The sequence below is a fragment of the Triticum urartu genome, chromosome 1A (assembly GCF_056163025.1).
Source record: "Triticum urartu cultivar PI428250 chromosome 1A, HENAU_Tu73, whole genome shotgun sequence".
Classification (NCBI taxonomy): Eukaryota; Viridiplantae; Streptophyta; class Magnoliopsida; order Poales; family Poaceae; genus Triticum; species Triticum urartu.
The window spans coordinates 525,301,684-525,318,225 of record NC_141873.1 but is presented as its reverse complement, the minus strand read 5'-3'; the positions used below and the strand labels follow the sequence as shown (position 1 = coordinate 525,318,225).

Here is a 16,542-nt window from a genome sequence, read left to right as displayed (position 1 = left end):
TAGTACCGCTGAGGAGTCACAAGCGGCAGTACCGCTCCGCGGCGGTAGTACCGGCGGTGACTCCGCAGCAGTACTACCGTTGGCTTACCAGATCCCTACCGCACTGATTCGAGGGGTCTTTTTCTGTGTCGGATTGTGCGGTACCTCGCTGCGGCAGTAGTGCGGCAGTACCGCTCCTTAGCGGCAGTACCGCCCTTCCTCCGTGGTAGTACCGCCCGATTCCCTCTTTCCCTTTACCCTTCGTTCTGTGCGGCAGTACCGTCGAAGGGTGCGGTAGTACCGCTTACCTAGCGGTAGTACCGCTGTCTCCTGCGGTACTACCGCCCCAAGGTTCATGTTTTGTTGCTCCTTTTCCCTGTTTCTTCCACCTGAGCGGTAGTACCGCTCGTGGAGCGGTAGTACCGCTCGTGTGCGGGCTGAGCACATAACGGTTGGATTTTCCCCCTCCTATAAAAGGGGGTCTTCTTCCCCAATGAACTTTATCCTTTGAGCTCGTGTTCTTCCCTCATTGTTGACCTTCTTCGAGCTTGCTAACTCTCAATCCCTCCATGGATTCTTGCTAGTTTTTGAGGGAAAAGAGAGAGGAGATCTAGATCCACATTTTCACCAATCACTTTCTCCTCTATATGAGGGGAACCCCTTGGATCTAGATCTTGGAGTTCTTGGTGTTCTCTTTCTTGTTCTTCCTCTCATTTTCCTCCCTAGTATTAGTTGCTTCGGTGGGATTTGAGAGAGAAGGACTTGGGCACTCCGTGTGCCCTTGCCATTGCATTTGGTGCATCGGTTTGAGTTCTCCACGTGATACATGGAAGTTACAAGTTAAGAAGCTTATTACTCTTGGGTGCTTGGTACCCTTGAGCTTGTTCCTCTTGGGTGCTTGGGCGCCCTAGACGGTTGTTGGTGTTCGGAGCTCAATCATTGTGGTGCAAAGCTCCGGACAAGCGCCGGGGTCTCCAATTAGGTTGTGGAGATCGCCCCGAGCAATTTGACGGGTACCGGTGACCGCCCCCAAGGGTTGCCAAAGTGTACGGGTTCGGTGACCGCCCCCAAGGGTTGCCATTTGTACGGGTTCGGTGACCGCCCTCAAGGGTCTCTTAGTGGAATCATGGCATCTTGCATTGTGCGAGAGCGTGAGGAGATTACGGTGGCCCTAGTGGCTTCTTGGGGAGCATTGCGCCTCCACACCGCTCCAAACGGAGATTAGCATCCGCAAGGGTGTGAACTTCGGGATCATCGTCGTCTTCTCGTGCCTCGGTTATCTCTTACCCGAGCCCTTTACTTATGCACTTTACTTTGTGATAGCCATATTGTTTCTTGTCATATATCTTGCTATCACATAGTTGCTTATCTTTCTTAGCATAAGTTGTTGGTGCACATAGATGAGCCTAGTTGTTTTAGGTTTTGTGCTTGGCAAATTAACCGCTAGGTTATTCCGCATTTGTTCAAGCCTAAACTGTAATTATTTTAAAATGCCTATTCACCCTCCTCTAGGCGACATCCACGATATTTCAAAAAGGTGATGAGAGAAAAAAAGGTGAGAGTTGGACTCTCAACTCACATGTCCAATCTCTCCTCGATTTCAAATTCCACTTCCAATTCAAAGCAAACACGCTTGGAACACCTTCACGCCGAAGCAAGGTACAAAAAAGGGATGCCAGACAGCCTGGGAAAATAACCACCTCCCTCCTCGCCCTGTTTCCGCCTCCGCAGAGCGTCGCATCGCACGGCTCGCACCATACTCTCCCTCCCACGAAGTCCTCCTCCTCCTCCCCTCCCCTCCCCCGCGCGACCCCTCTCCCCCGCACCCGCGAGATCTCTCTCCCGCCATGGCGGGGAGGGGCTACCAGGGCCGCGGCGCGGGCGGCGGCGCCGGCGCCGGCGCCGGCGTGTCCATGGCGGTGGTGAGCACGCCCAGCCAGGAGCTGGCGCTCACCAACTGCGCCTACGTCTCCCCCGCCGACATCCGCCGCTTCCCCACCGCCCTCGCCCTCGTCGGCGACGTCCTCGTCTTCGCCCTGCGATATCCTTTTGTTCGTCTTCCTCCCTCCCGCGATCTCGCCTGTGCTGCCCATGAGATCTCTCTGAATTTGAGGTGGCCCGGCGCGCTGATCTGATCCGCTGGTCGGCGCAGTTCGAAATCCCGGAGGGTCTAGAGCACCGCGCGCATCTGTCTTGCTCGCTGGAGCGCTTTGGTTTCGTATTCGTGGTGATCTCGCTGGGACGGGCTGCTGGCGACGCTAGCTAGTACTGCATGTGGGATGGCACGATTGCCCGTTTTACTTGCTCTAGCTGCTAGTTCGTACCAATACCATGCGATTATTGTGGGCGCATTGCGAAATTGTGCTTCTCTAATCCATGCGCTGTCTGTTAAGGCAAATAATTTGGATAATGGTACCCACAGTATCACATTCTGAGTTCAGCGTGCTCTGTATGCCATTTATTTGGGATGTGGGAGCCTTGATGAATGATAAATCAGATTGTCAATAGGCATTCGTTTTTTTTATTATAGGCATGCAATTATATAATTCCACTTAACCTAAACATGCATCATTACTAAACATCATCCCAGTGTAGGGGTTTACTTTTGGTTTTCTCTACTGGAATCACCATGCCCGATGTTATTGTTCTGAAGTGTTTACCTCGGTTAAAATCACATTGTCTTGTCTCAACTTTAAGAGAGAGGCTTTCATGTGGAATCTATGGAGCTTTGATGATATTCTGTGCCGATTTTATTTTAGAATAGTATATTCTTTCTTTCATGTTTGATCCTTAATGAGTATCCACTGCCCACGATGCCGTTGCTACTGGAAGCATCGCCTTGAATGCCATTCAGCGTCGACAGGTGAAGGTTTCGGCTGGGGATTCTATTACCGTTAGCAGGTAGGATGATCAACTGTCGATTGAATCATACTTTTAGTTGGATGTGATTCTGTGTTGCCTTACTGTTGCGGTGAATAATATTTCTGCCCAGTTTTGCTCCTCCTGATGATTTCAAGCTGGCATTGCTCACATTGGAGCTAGAGTATACTAAGGCAAGGTCCAACCGAGCTGAGGATGTAAGTTCATTCGTCTGTCTGTGACTACAGTTTTAGTTATGCTTCATTTACTGTGGTTTGACATGCATTAGCCTGGCTCTGCAGCTGGATGCAGTCTTGCTTGCCCAACAACTCCGGAAGAGATTTCTGGATCAGGTATGGGATAATCAGTTAGCATTATGTCTGTGAGTAGAGGTTATCTTTATTTCTTTCATCGGTATAAACATATGTATTTTATGTTGTCCACGAAAAATCTCATATGCATGATTAGATTGAGAATGTCTGCAGTTCATTAAGAATACTGCTTCCACTTGTGTGCGCATAACGGTGACATGTGGGGTTGTTTACAGGTCATGACAAGTGGGCAACGAGTGCCATTTGAATTTTATGGAACAAACTACATATTCAGTGTCAATCAAGCTTTGCTAGAGGGTCAAGAAAGTTCCACGCCGTTGGACAGAGGATTCCTGTCAAGTGATACATACATCATATTTGAGGCGGCTCCTAATTCAGGAATCAAGGTTCCTTTGAATAACTTATATGTTGTTACCAGCAGTTCTGTTAATAGTTTATGTGACAAGAGCATTTTGTATGGCTTCTGAAAGCAACACAATAAGACCCGTTAATCTGCTGTAGGTTATCAACCAAAAGGAAGCAGCTAGCAGCAAGCTTTTCAAAGATAAAGAGTTTAACTTGGAAAAATTGGGGATAGGTGGGTTAAGTTCTGAATTCACAGACATTTTCCGTAGGGCATTTGCTTCAAGGGTGTTTCCTCCTCATGTTGTCAGCAAGTAAGTATCGTTCCTGTTTCTTTATTTTTGTACCATCCGTAACATATGATGTTGTACTCACAACTGAATACTTTAGATTGGGCATTAAACACGTAAAGGGTATGTTGCTATATGGGCCTCCTGGTACTGGCAAGACCCTCATGGCCCGTCAGATTGGAAAACTGTTGAATGGAAAGGACCCGAAGGTATGGATATTCTATTGGGCATGGAGTATAGCTTTGTTACTTGTCTAAACATTTGTGTTGTGCCTATCATCTACAGTAGTTCATTCTTAGATACACTGTAACTTTTTAGGGCCCTTTATCCTGTATGAATTTATGAATATTACATTTAAAACGCGGGCTTGACGAAGTTTTGTTATTATCAGCAGTGATAAATATATGTTTTTTGAATTAAAATTTCCGTTCTCAATTCTCTTGTTTTAAGTTCAGTTCAATAAAGGAACAGTGTATCATAGTCCATTTTATACCGAGAAACTTTCATGTATCATACTTAATTTATTGTAGCACCAGTAGTCAGTGACATGTAGTCTGCTAACACTACAATGCCAGATGCCTGTCAATTATGTTTACTTGAGGTTAATAGCTTTTCCTGACCTCAGATTGTGAATGGACCTGAAGTGTTGAGCAAATTTGTTGGAGAAACAGAGAAGAATGTGAGAGATTTGTTTCTTGATGCTGAAAATGACCAGAAGGCACAAGGTATGATTTCTCATGAGCTGAATTCTTCTCATATTTCTGTGTGAGGTGAATCCTTATCAACACTTGATTTTTGTACCTCCTCCTCACAGGTGATCACAGTGACCTCCATGTTATCATTTTTGATGAAATTGATGCTATCTGCAAGGTGGGTTCTGTTGACTATCACTCTCACCATAATATATATTTTCTCTTGCTTAGGCTTTGTCAATATGACAGAACAAAATAATTAGCTTGCGATTATCACTAGTTACTAGTACTAGATAATACAGGTTTATTCTTATCAACTTGGGTTTCAATGGAGTTTAAGAGCGTGCTGTCAACATGAATAGTTCTGAAGTGTGTGCTGTGATAGTGTGTAATTGTGTATTAGCCCCTGCCAAAGGAGTATCTCATAACTTCTGTGTCACAGAGATTTACATGAAACCTATCATATGCTCATATCCTTTTTATTTTTCTTCAGTTAGGCCTAAGATTCCACATTAAATATCTATTCTAGAACTCTTTAACTTGCAACTTTATTTTGTGCATGTGACATCATACTGTATAATACATCATGTACAATGTTGGTTTAGTTTTATTCAAAATTGCCAACCTGCATGTATTGATGAAACTCTGGTTGTGCAGTCTAGAGGATCTAGCAGAGATGGTACAGGCGTACATGATAGCATTGTAAACCAGCTGCTTACAAAGGTATGTTTTACTAGAATTTGAAGTTTAGACTGTAGTTCTTTGCTTATATCTATTACTGAGTTATGTCCGAGCTCTCAACTTTACAGATAGATGGTGTTGAGGCGTTGAATAACGTGTTGCTTATTGGAATGACCAACCGTAAGGATTTACTTGACGAAGCTTTATTGAGGTATATGCTCTGACCCATGTTGCCTGATGACAAACTGGTCTAGCAAACATGTCATTGGTAGCTCCAACTCTGTGGTACTGAAACAAATAAGTTTCCTGACGAGACAAACTAATGTAGCAAGTCTTTCATCATAAATGCATTCATGCTGAATTCTCAATAATATATGAGGCCTTTGATTATTGGAATTACATTGGTTGCCATGCATCTTGTACCCTTCATCACTCCCAGTGATGTATCATGTATGTTACTGGGCGATTCACAAAGAGAAGGTTGCTAATCACTCTAGAGGCTGTGCAGATAGATGACTACACCATATTCTCTTTTGTTAGTTCATTTCTGTTCTACTATTCACATATATTCATTGCCCTTTGATACATCTGTTGCAGACCAGGACGACTGGAAGTTCATATCGAGATAAACTTGCCTGACGAGAATGGTCGTTTGCAAATTCTTCAAATTCATACAAGCAAGATGAGGGAGAGCTCTTTCCTTTCTCCAGATGTTAATCTTCAAGAGCTAGGTATGTTCTTTGCAAAGTAATATTGTCTGCAGCATTTGTGTTATTATATCAACTATTTTTTCTTTGTGTTTTTAGCTGGCCATTTCATGCTACTGATATTATCCGTACTTCAAAGATTTTCTTTTTTTTCCTTCTTAAAAAATGAGTGCTGTTAGCAAATAGCTATGCTTCCTTCAATGTTTACTGCCATTTTTTTGCAGTTGGACATTTTAGTATGACTAACTAGGGATTTGTGGGATGTGGGAAATTTATCAGTATATGTTTCTTATTGTATATGATTGGTAATTGTGAAAATCACATCCAAATGACACATGATCTTCTCAATGAAGCTGCACGAACAAAGAACTACAGTGGAGCAGAGTTGGAAGGTGTTGTTAAAAGTGCAGTTTCATTTGCTTTGAACCGGCAGATAAGCATGGATGATCTCACTAAACCTTTGGACGAGGAAAGCATTAAGGTTACTATGGATGATTTTGTGAATGGACTTCATGAAATTACTCCCGCATTTGGTGCTTCAACTGATGACCTCGAAAGATGCAGGTGCGTGTTCTGATTTCTTAAACAATTTTTTAACAGAATGATTCCCATCAGCACAAATTTCAAAGGGCGATCATTAGTTTCTTCTTGGGGTATTCCTGGAGTATATCTTATTATTTGTGCTTTGGAATTTTTCCTTGTAATATGCTCAACATTGGCTATGGCCCGTGGGTGCTGTCACTCTTCTCCCTTAATGCAGCAATTCAGGGGTTGGGCTTTATAATACATTCATTAGCGAGTTTAGAAGGAAACATAAATTTCCTTCAGGCAATATAAGACTTGATATTTGTCTGTAACAAACTACATGCTTATAGCTTGTCAGGCATATAAGAATATCTTTTAATGATGAGCTTAACACGTACTCCCTCCGTCCCAAAATAAGTGTCTCAATATTAGTACAAAGTTGAGACACTTATTTTGAGACGGAGGGAGTATATGATTTTAAAATCCCTTACCCTCATGTATCTCTTATTTTATCTTCAGTTGTCTCAGTTACTACAATTTTAATGTTACCTTTATGTGATTTTTTGTACAGGTTACATGGTATTGTTGACTGTGGCAAGGCACACCAGCACATTTTTCAGAGAGCTATGCTTCTGGTGGAACAAGTTAAAGTTAGCAGAGGTAGCCCACTTGTGACCTGTCTATTGCAAGGTTCTGCTGGAAGGTAAAGTCTCTAGAACACATCATCATTGTCTGAATATATTGCTGGAAGCTTATTTCACATTAATTACTTTTCAGTGGTAAATCAGCTTTGGCCGCTACTGTTGGTATTGACAGTGATTTTGCTTATGTCAAAATTGTAAGTTCCTTTACTTCTGGTTCCCTCCATCCTCAGTTGCAAACTATAGGGCCGCATATCTCTAATTGTGGTTTTCACTATAGATATCTGCGGAGACAATGATTGGTTTCAGTGAAAGCAGCAAGTGTGCACAGATTTGCAAGGTCAGGGATGTTCTTAATATAATGAATTTGGTAGTTAAGTTGATACATGGAAGAATCTATTTGAATCGTGTATCCTGTTTATTGCTCCTGTGTACGCCTTTTCTAGTTATGCCGTTTGCTTCCTGTATGCTTACACATAAGGTGTCTTTTGTTGTGATGGTTACAGGTTTTTGAGGATGCTTACAAATCTCAGTTCAGCATCATAATTCTTGACGACATTGAAAGGTATTTAGAACCTCAATGCCGCAAAAGTATGCTATCATTTGTCCTTTCATTTTGATTGAAGTATTTGGTGCTCCTTTATGACCATTTAGGTTACTGGAGTTTGTTGCCATCGGACCACGTTTTTCAAATCTGATATCGCAAACTCTTATGGTCCTCCTCAAGAGGGTTCCTCCTAAGGTTTGCACAATCACACTTTTTTCTTCAGTAGTATCCTGGAACCCAGTCTTTTCTTGGCTGCAAGACATCTTTGACTTGACTTTGTCTTTGACTCGCATATCTTGCCTATCTTTTGCAGGGCAAAAACTTGCTTGTTATTGGAACAACAAGTGAGACAACATTTCTAGACTCCATTGGTATGTCTGGTGTGTTCTCGGTGACATACGAGGTTCCCAAACTGACAAAGGAGGATGCTGCAAAGGTAAGATAATTACTGAAGACATACATTGAGGTCTATGGTTAAAATGCAAGAAACTGTAACCGCTTCACATTGCATATTCTTGAACAGTAGATGATTGCTGTCATGTCCTCTGTAATACATATTCTATGGCCTTGGTAATTTGGAATTTTACTCTGTATCAACCTTATATGGCCACCCTGCAGGTGTTGCGACATTTGAATGTGTTCGATGAAGCAGATGTTGAGACAGCAGCAGAAGCGCTGGACGATGTAATCTTCTTTCTAACATTTTTGTATTCCCTCCACTTAAATGGTTGCCTATATTTGCCCAAATTCTTACAATCCTCCAACGATTGCAGATGCCGATCAAGAAGCTGTACACGCTTGTCGAGATGGCTGCGCAGGGGCCACAAGGGGGAAGCGCAGAAGCCATCTATGCTGGAGAGGAAAAGATAGACCTCAACCATTTCTTTAGCATCTTGAGCGACATCATCCGCTACTGATCACACATACATTTGAGGACCCTAGGCTCCACTATAGGAATTTGTTTACTCCAGTTTCCCCAGCTTGCTATCTTCACAGGGTAGAGTGGTTTGATCCCGAGTGGCCTTTTATTGTCATGGTTCGGCGAGAGTTGTGTCTTTGCTATGCTTCCGTCGATATAAATATTCTATTATCTGAAGCCTGAGGGCTTGTTTTGTTTGAGACCTAGGCGCCGTGCCTGAGAAATATTTACCTGGCCATGCTATTTGGTGAATGGTGTTGTTGATGACTAGGGATACCAATCCATAGCTCCAGGATGTGCTTTTAGAGTTTGGTTGATATAGATAAGTTGGCAGTTTCATCTATATATCGGACAGTTAATTTCTTGCCGTACTAACTTTGAAGTTGTTAAGGGTTGCCTGCTTGTTTATTCTGACGAGATACGGAGTACATTGCATGTTTGTTGATACCACAAACAAACAAAAGTGCGTTGTTCAGGATTCAGACCACATCTGCAATATAGCAAAACTAAATCAAGCTTCCATGAGGATTTGAGCCACAAAACGGCATCCGTAATAGCCAATTCCACGGATTTGCTTCCGATCTCCATCCGTAACAGCCATCCACTGGCCACAGCCCACAGGTCCTCAAATTCCACGGATTTGCTTCCGATCTCCATCAGCATGTAATAGGAAAGCGCGTTAAGAGCTTCCACATTTCAACGTTTATGAATTACGTTAAAGACTTGAAGTGGACACGTTCATTTCTTCTGTCCATTCACCTCGGTTGATTCTGTATCCAATATGCGTGCAAGTTACTCCTGTTATAATTCTGTCCCCTGTTATAATTGGACCTGTAATTTGTGGATTGATAGGTGTTTAAGTTAAACAATGTGTAAATTCTCAAAAAAAAAGTTAAACATGTGTAATCCGGCATATAGTGAACACATGTCACGAGAGAAACACAAATTCGAACGTCCATGGCAAGGGTGACCGTACTAGCCATGGTGAGCGGTCGAGATGTTGTTGATGGCATCATCAACTTCTTGTCGCCCGTTTAGTACACGAGAGTAGTGCTCGTAGACATGCGTCGAGGAGTAGATGAGTTCATTGTACCTCGTTAATGAATCTTATCTGTCGTGTTGGTGTGTTGTGTGATTGGTTGCACCTCGGATTTTCCAACACACTTTACTTGGTTCATTAGCAAAGTCCTTGGCACTACATGACGTCTGCAATAATAATTTAAAAATATAATTTTATTTAGATTAGTATCTAAATGCTAAGTTTTGTAGAGATGTTGAGATTTTTTTAAAACACTTAGTAGTACTCGATCTGTTTTTATTTACTTCACATATTAGCCTTGTCTCAAGTCAAACTTTGTAAATTTTGACCAAGTTTATACAAAAAATATTAGCATCCACAATACCAATCAATACGATTAGAATCATCATTGAATATGTTTTTATATCATGTATATCTGTTATTGTGAAAGTTTAAATTGTTTCATATAAACTTGGTCTAACTTTAAAAAGTTTGACTCCGGTCAAAGCTAATATGCACAGTAAATAGAAACAAAAGGAGTATATAGATATGTTTTAATTGCACCTTATTCAAAAATTTGGTCATGTCGACTTGTAATAGCAATGTTGAGATTTTTAAATAGTATATACAATATGTTTGAATTGCATCTTATAAAAAATCTCGTCACGTCATTTGTGTACTTCTTCTAGTATGCCAAACAAATCATGATTATTGTGTCGACTACATAAAATTCACTAAAGTTATAGGGCATCTTTGGTTCATGACTATCTTTGGCACAACTAGCCTTTGACAAACTACAGTTGTCACAGAAAGTATGACGAACAAGATGATGTCACACACGTGGCAAGATTTGACAAAAAACTTACCCCATAACATGTAGACCATGTAGCTAAAGAAATATGGAATGACACAAATTTCTTACTAAATCAGAGGCACTTATTTTGGGACGGAGGAAGTAGGATGCATAAGCACATATTTTCTCTCCTCGAGCCATCTTAAATCACTTTGGAATGTTTAGGAGGGTGCTCCTTCTTAATCTCAACTATGCTAATCTCATATGAACAAATGGCCCTTCACAGCTACGATAATGAACAAAACATACGCCTAAGGGCATGCTCAGACTGAAAACGAATATCAGACGTGCCCACAGACGCATAAATTATGCCACACCACATTGATGTATGCAATCTCGCCTAACCCTCTTGTAACCCATGGTGCACACTAGACTAACGTAGGTATATGTGAACTGAGCGTAACTCAAGTGGTTAAGTTTTTCGTGACGGAACCAACACACCAGGTTTAAGCTCTAAACTTAATATTGGTGGCTGCATTTTCTTAGATTTATTTCAGGCCATTCGGCGATGTGCATTCAATGAAAAAAGACGCTCCCGTTGACTACGAAGACGTATGTGATAACTCCGTCAATCACAAGATGATATGCTGTTTAAGTCTCTCCGAGGTTCTCATAGAAGTGGAGCGTGTTTATATAGTTGAGTGTATAAGTACTAGCGTTTTTCGTCTGTGTTTTAAAAGAAAAGGCATGTACTTATATAATGGGAAGCACCCAACTAACCTGACGTCACCGATCTCCTCCTTCCATTTCCGGAGCTGGTCTCCCCGAAATAAATTCAAAAATCTCTCCCACTACGGCCACGCGCACCGATCTCCCTCGCCGAATCCCCAATCCCCCTCGATCCGCCGGCAGATTCCCTCCCGCATTCGCTCCACTCTGTCCCCGTCCTCGCGCTCCCCCCAATCGCCGGCGGATCTCGGGGCTTTTCCCCTCTGCCGAGCCCGTCACGGGATTTCCTGCCGTCCGGAGCTCCTTTTCTCTGCTCCGAGCCGGAGATCTCAGCGCGATCCCGGCCCCCGCGACGAGCTTGGACTGCCCCGGCGGCGGATTCAGACTGCGCCGCGGCTGCGGTTGGTTGGGGTGCTGTTGGCGCGTCGCGGCATTGGATCGGGCCGGACAGGACAGGAGAGGTTGGTGGGCGGTGGTGGTTCGGTGGGTGGGGCGTCCCGGCCGTGATCTGCGCCGCTGCGCCGGCCCAGCGTAGCGGGGCGATGAGAGCTGGCGCCGTGGCCCCGAAGGCGGCGGAGGCATGAGCGGCGGGGCGTCGCTGGGGCTCAGGACGTCCGGGAGCTATGGGTCCCTGCAGCAGCCCAACGGCCAGTCCCCCTCCCCGTCGCCGCCGGTGGCGGTCCGGAAGCCCGGGAAGATGTCCCTCAGCGGCGGCGGCCCCGGCGGCGGCGGCGGCCGCGGGGGCGAGCGCCTCCTCTTCGCCCGGATCTGCATGTTCGCGGGCCGTCGCCGCCGGATGCTCCTGCTCCTCCTCGTCGCCGTCGCTCTCGTCGTCTGCTTCCTCTTCTCATCACTTGTCAGTAAAGGTGGTGGTTGTGTTGCTTTTGCCTCATGTTCCATTCCTATATAAACCTTGTTGTGACTGCTATCGTGACTTGATGAAATGCTTGCCAGTTACTGTTATCTTGTTTTTCAATCATTTGATCAATGAGTTCATCGCAATGGTACGATGCTACTTGCAAACAGTATTATTGTATGATTCATTCATGTAGGTGTTTCCCATCACTAGGAGTACAAAGCACGAGGGTTCCTGACTTCCTGTTACCTGTGCATACTTCACTTTTCTTATTCGCAAGTTATAGGATGTTCATGAGTATATTATCGTTAAGTATTAGTGTTGGGGGCCCTTATGTACACAGGAAGATTTGAGCTCATAGTTGACTTTCAAATTGTAAAAGGTTTAGTGAAGTGGAAATGCCAGCAAGACCTTGAGTAATGGAAAAGAAATAGTATATGGATGGATGCTTGAATATTCCTGTGCTGGCTGGCAAGCATGTATTCCTTTGGATTGCTTATTGTGTGAATATTTAACCATTTTGCATCACCTTTGACTCTGGCTGACTGATGTGATGCAAATGGATTAGCATGGTATTATTTGGTAATTTAAATCAGGCAAGCAGTGTCAATATTTCTGTTATAGTTAAGCTAGACAAGTTTGCATTAGATATTGTTAGATGATCTTTGGTTTGCTAGACAATCACTTCAGTTTCAAGTCACTTCAGTCAGTTCTTTGGAACTGAGCTGCAGACTTTGTTCTGGTATTCCTCGAGTTGATGCTTTACAAATTGAAAAGTGCTAATGTTGACAGTGCTGTCAAAATCTGTGCCTTTCTGGTAACTTGTAGGCAGGCCTTTGGCTTAGTATACCTTAGAATTGTTTATTTCCACCATCATTTAGTCAGCTGCTCCTTTACATTTTTATTCATTCCAATATGCGTATTGTTTGACTTTGACAGGCTAATGTATGCCTTATGAATTTTAATAAGATTCGTTTCATCTAGTAGTCAATTTGTACAAATAGCATGGTTTTGATAACAATAGGTTCTTCTGGATCTAATCATTCCAGTGTATTATTAAGATTTCATTGGCTTGTGCTAATTTTTCATGAGCTGGCGGTCCTTCTTACCAATATGCATATTGTTGGCGATTCTACTGAATATCTGTTTTTCTAACCCTGATAAGTCAACATGGTATTTCTTTTCATATGTTGTTTGCCTGGAAAGTTGTCTGCTAAACGTTATGTTTTGAGTAATAGCTAAACTGATCTAATCTACTTTTTAGTTTGTAACAAAGTAAGGCATAACCTTTAACTGTTGTGTTATCTCTACGTTTTTACTTATGTATCTTTGAGTACTGAACCACAAAATCTTCTTTTGGTTGGCTGTAGATGAAGTTGCAGCACCTGGCACCGAGACCATGCTGGGATTATCTGATCATGTCCGGAGCTTTGTAAATCCTGTATGGACATCTTCTTTGAGTGGAAATGATTTGAATACAACATCACCAACAGTAAAACAGCCGGACATCAGTCATGAAATGGTTCAGGGTCTTTCACGGAGTTTCCCGCCAGCTATTCACCTGGAGCACCATCCTTGTGAAAATTTCTCATTTTCTCCTCCACCTATTGATAGGAAACGTACTGGACCACGGCGTAAGTTCCTCACCAGTCCAATTCAGAGTTACAAAAAAGTTCTGAATCTGATTATATTATTTTAAACTTGTGTAGCATGTCCTGTTTGTTATGTGCCTGTTGACCAGGCCCTGGCATTGATGCCAGCTGCTCCAACAGCATCACCCATCCTTCAAAGTTTAAATTATTTGTCCGAAGACAATTTGGTACTCAAAGAGTCCAACAGTGGTTCTTTGTTTGGTGGTTATCCATCTCTGGAACAACGAGATATGTCTTTTGACATAAAAGACTCGATGGCAGTACATTGTGGGTATGTCCTTGTATGACTCAAATGCTTTAACTCTTGTACGTTTATGTAATGACTGTGTGCTGTATCACTAACCTTTTCTTTATATTAAGATTTGTGAGGGGGAAGATACCTGGTATCAATACTGGATTTGATGTAGATGAAGCTGATTTGTCTGAGATGCGGCAGTGCCAGGGGACAGTTGTTGCTTCTGCTATTTTCGGTAACTGCGTCCTCTTTCTATGCCAGTTATATTTACATGTCATCATCTTTCCATGTCGGTGCTAATTGCTCATTTTGTGTGAACTTTTCTCAGGGAATTATGATATAATGCAACAACCAGAAAACATCAGTGAATTTTCAAAAGATACTGTTTGCTTCTTCATGTTTCTGGATGAAGAAACAGAAGCTGCAATAAAGAACACCACTGCTGTTGATAATACGGAAAAAATCGGGCTGTGGCGGGTGGTTGTTGTCCACAACCTTCCTTATTCGGATGCAAGGCGGAATGGAAAGGTACCTGTACTGTATATTTGGTTATTTGATTTTCCTAATTGAATCTTTGGAGGGCCAGTTACTTCTGGCATGGAGATTGCGCACAAGTTAAAATTCAGCATGGCAGGCAATGTAAACTAAAAGTGTTACTTGTAAAGATAATTCTACACAATCTGCTAAAACCTACATGCATTCTTGTCTAGATAACTGATCCATCCGAGACGAACATGTTCCCATTCTTTTCTGCATTGGATGAGTATGTGAAAATTTGGATTGCACAACCAGGAGAGGAGGATGCCATGCTTAATGTGAATCAGCATTCGCGATTTGTTGTTCTAATCGTTTATTTCCCTTGTGATAATTTTTTAACTGAATCCCTTGTGATATTTTCCTCAAACAGATTCCAAAACTATTACTTCATCGGCTCTTTCCTAATGCGCGGTATTCACTCTGGATCGATGGGAAACTTAAACTTGTGAAGGATCCTTATCAGCTATTAGAGAGGTAAACATCATGTTCTCTCACTGAGCTCTGTCTGCTACTTGTTGTAACTACTCTGCACATAACTCAGTGCCACTTATGCTCTATATGTTGTACTATTAAGTTCCAAGCTGCACCATATTCTTCTTACTCCAATATTTTTTCTAAGAGTCTACTCTCACCAGGATTTTGACATGTTATTTTCTGATTCTGTATCACTGTTATGTTGCAGATTCTTATGGAGGAAAAATGTGAGCTTCGCTATTTCCAGGCATTATAGACGCTTTGACGTCTTTGAGGAAGCTGAGGCGAACAAGGCTGGTGGGAAGTATGATAATGCTTCAATCGACAACCAAATAGAGTTCTACAAGAGAGAGGGCTTAACCCATTATTCATCAGCTAAGCTTCCTATTACAAGCGGTAATTGGTTCTTCTCACTGAAATTCTGATATAGCAATATTTCTCATGATAACATAAGGATACATTTACCTTGAACAGATGTCCCTGAGGGCTGTGTAATAATAAGAGAGCACATACCCATCACCAATCTCTTCACATGCCTTTGGTTTAATGAAGTTGACCGCTTCACCTCAAGAGATCAGATAAGCTTCAGCACAGTGAGGGATAAAATAAGGTCAAGAGTTAATTGGACTGCAGACATGTTCCTGGATTGTGAGAGGCGCGATTTTGTTGTTCAGGTACTTTTGAGTTAATGCTTTGCGTGGCACATTTACTTTTTCTGCACACCCTGTTGTTACTTTATATATTACTGATAGCCTGAAAAGGTAATGGAGTGTAGAACCCAAAAAATGATTGAACCCAAAAAATGATTGATAATAAGACATTTTGCAGTCTGGCTTCTAGTAATGCACAAATAGGATTAGCTGCAATGCACTTATTCCAGAACGCCATTGTCGTCTGTTATCTGTCCCTTATTTCTTGTGTATGTCATCATTACTTTGCAGGCATACCACAGAGAACTCATGGAGCAAAGGCTGGCTGCCTTACGGAGCCAGCCTCCGCCGCCTCCGCCTCCACCTCCACCGCCCCCTCCCGTGGTGCGTGCGCAGCAACCTCGAAAGATGCTCCCAGACAGCGCATCAAAGGAACCTGGGAGAGCTTCCAAGAAGCCAGCAGGGAGGCGCTCACGGAAATCAGGCTCAAAACGGTCCCATCGAACGAAAGCCTCCAGCGGGAAGGAACCCATTCGACTGTAAATCTCTCCAGGCGAAATTTTGCTCCCATACAACTGAAAGATCGACTCGGTTTGGTTTACTCCTATTTAACTTGTATTCATGTTCCCCTCCCAAAGGCTCGAAAATTTTGTCAGGACTTGTTGATAGAGGATTACAACAATTTTTTGGGGTGTAAATAAACATTTTTAAAATAAAGATGGGTTTACTTTAATTTGCATACGGTTCAGTTCAGTATAGTACTATCATTTTTGTCTGGGACGGGTTTGCAAATGATAGGATAGTTACTGTGCTCCTCGTCTTGGGTATCAAGTTGGCCTTTTGGGTTCAGTTCTTTTAGGCCTTTGGGTTCAGAGATTAGAAGGCCGGTAGCTATCAGAGGCTGGTGTGGATCCGTCAGGAGAGACCCTTTTGGGTAATGTAGCTCCCATCAGTTGAGCTGTTCGTTCTGCTCGTCAGAAGACGTCGTTATCTGATCTGGCGCCCGGGGCCGTGAGGGCGTGTTTAGAATGCTGCCAAAAGCTGCCTTCAGGTGTGTTTGAATTGTGGCCAAAAACTACCTTGC

General features: G+C 42.8%; 2 protein-coding genes across 2 annotated transcripts; both read left to right on the top strand.

Moving 5' to 3' along the window:
- Positions 1 to 1,690: 1,690 nt before the first annotated feature.
- NSF (AAA-type ATPase family protein) lies at positions 1,691 to 8,714 on the top strand. Its single transcript, XM_048690223.2, has 21 exons — positions 1,691 to 2,020; positions 2,785 to 2,880; positions 2,972 to 3,056; positions 3,141 to 3,191; positions 3,386 to 3,556; positions 3,672 to 3,826; positions 3,903 to 4,011; positions 4,428 to 4,527; positions 4,617 to 4,672; positions 5,152 to 5,217; positions 5,304 to 5,386; positions 5,773 to 5,906; positions 6,236 to 6,446; positions 6,979 to 7,110; positions 7,185 to 7,245; positions 7,329 to 7,388; positions 7,555 to 7,613; positions 7,703 to 7,790; positions 7,909 to 8,031; positions 8,214 to 8,279; positions 8,369 to 8,714. The coding sequence occupies exons 1-21, from the start codon at positions 1,827 to 1,829 to the stop codon at positions 8,510 to 8,512; spliced, it is 2,244 nt and encodes a 747-aa protein (XP_048546180.1). The 5' UTR covers positions 1,691 to 1,826; the 3' UTR covers positions 8,513 to 8,714.
- A 2,390-nt stretch (positions 8,715 to 11,104) lies between these two features.
- LOC125525197 (putative hexosyltransferase MUCI70) lies at positions 11,105 to 16,191 on the top strand. The gene is made up of 9 exons (XM_048690211.2): positions 11,105 to 11,920; positions 13,281 to 13,544; positions 13,620 to 13,833; positions 13,923 to 14,032; positions 14,126 to 14,325; positions 14,705 to 14,808; positions 15,017 to 15,204; positions 15,283 to 15,482; positions 15,750 to 16,191. The coding sequence occupies exons 1-9, from the start codon at positions 11,635 to 11,637 to the stop codon at positions 15,999 to 16,001; spliced, it is 1,818 nt and encodes a 605-aa protein (XP_048546168.2). The 5' UTR covers positions 11,105 to 11,634; the 3' UTR covers positions 16,002 to 16,191.
- The last annotated feature ends 351 nt before the right edge of the window (positions 16,192 to 16,542 follow it).

What these genes read in the sequence shown, in the direction of transcription:
- NSF (XM_048690223.2), top strand. Translation starts at nt 1,827, where the DNA reads ATGGCGGGGAGGGGCTACCAGGGCCGCGGCGCGGGCGGCGGCGCCGGC. An exon ending in CCTCCTCATGTTGTCAGCAA is followed by an intron (nt 3,827 to 3,902) that starts GTAAGTATCGTT and finishes TGAATACTTTAG; the next exon opens with ATTGGGCATTAAACACGTAA. An exon ending in CAAAGGAGGATGCTGCAAAG is followed by an intron (nt 8,032 to 8,213) that starts GTAAGATAATTA and finishes GCCACCCTGCAG; the next exon opens with GTGTTGCGACATTTGAATGT.
- LOC125525197 (XM_048690211.2), top strand. Translation starts at nt 11,635, where the DNA reads ATGAGCGGCGGGGCGTCGCTGGGGCTCAGGACGTCCGGGAGCTATGGG. An exon ending in CTCATCACTTGTCAGTAAAG is followed by an intron (nt 11,921 to 13,280) that starts GTGGTGGTTGTG and finishes GGTTGGCTGTAG; the next exon opens with ATGAAGTTGCAGCACCTGGC. An exon ending in TCGATGGCAGTACATTGTGG is followed by an intron (nt 13,834 to 13,922) that starts GTATGTCCTTGT and finishes CTTTATATTAAG; the next exon opens with ATTTGTGAGGGGGAAGATAC.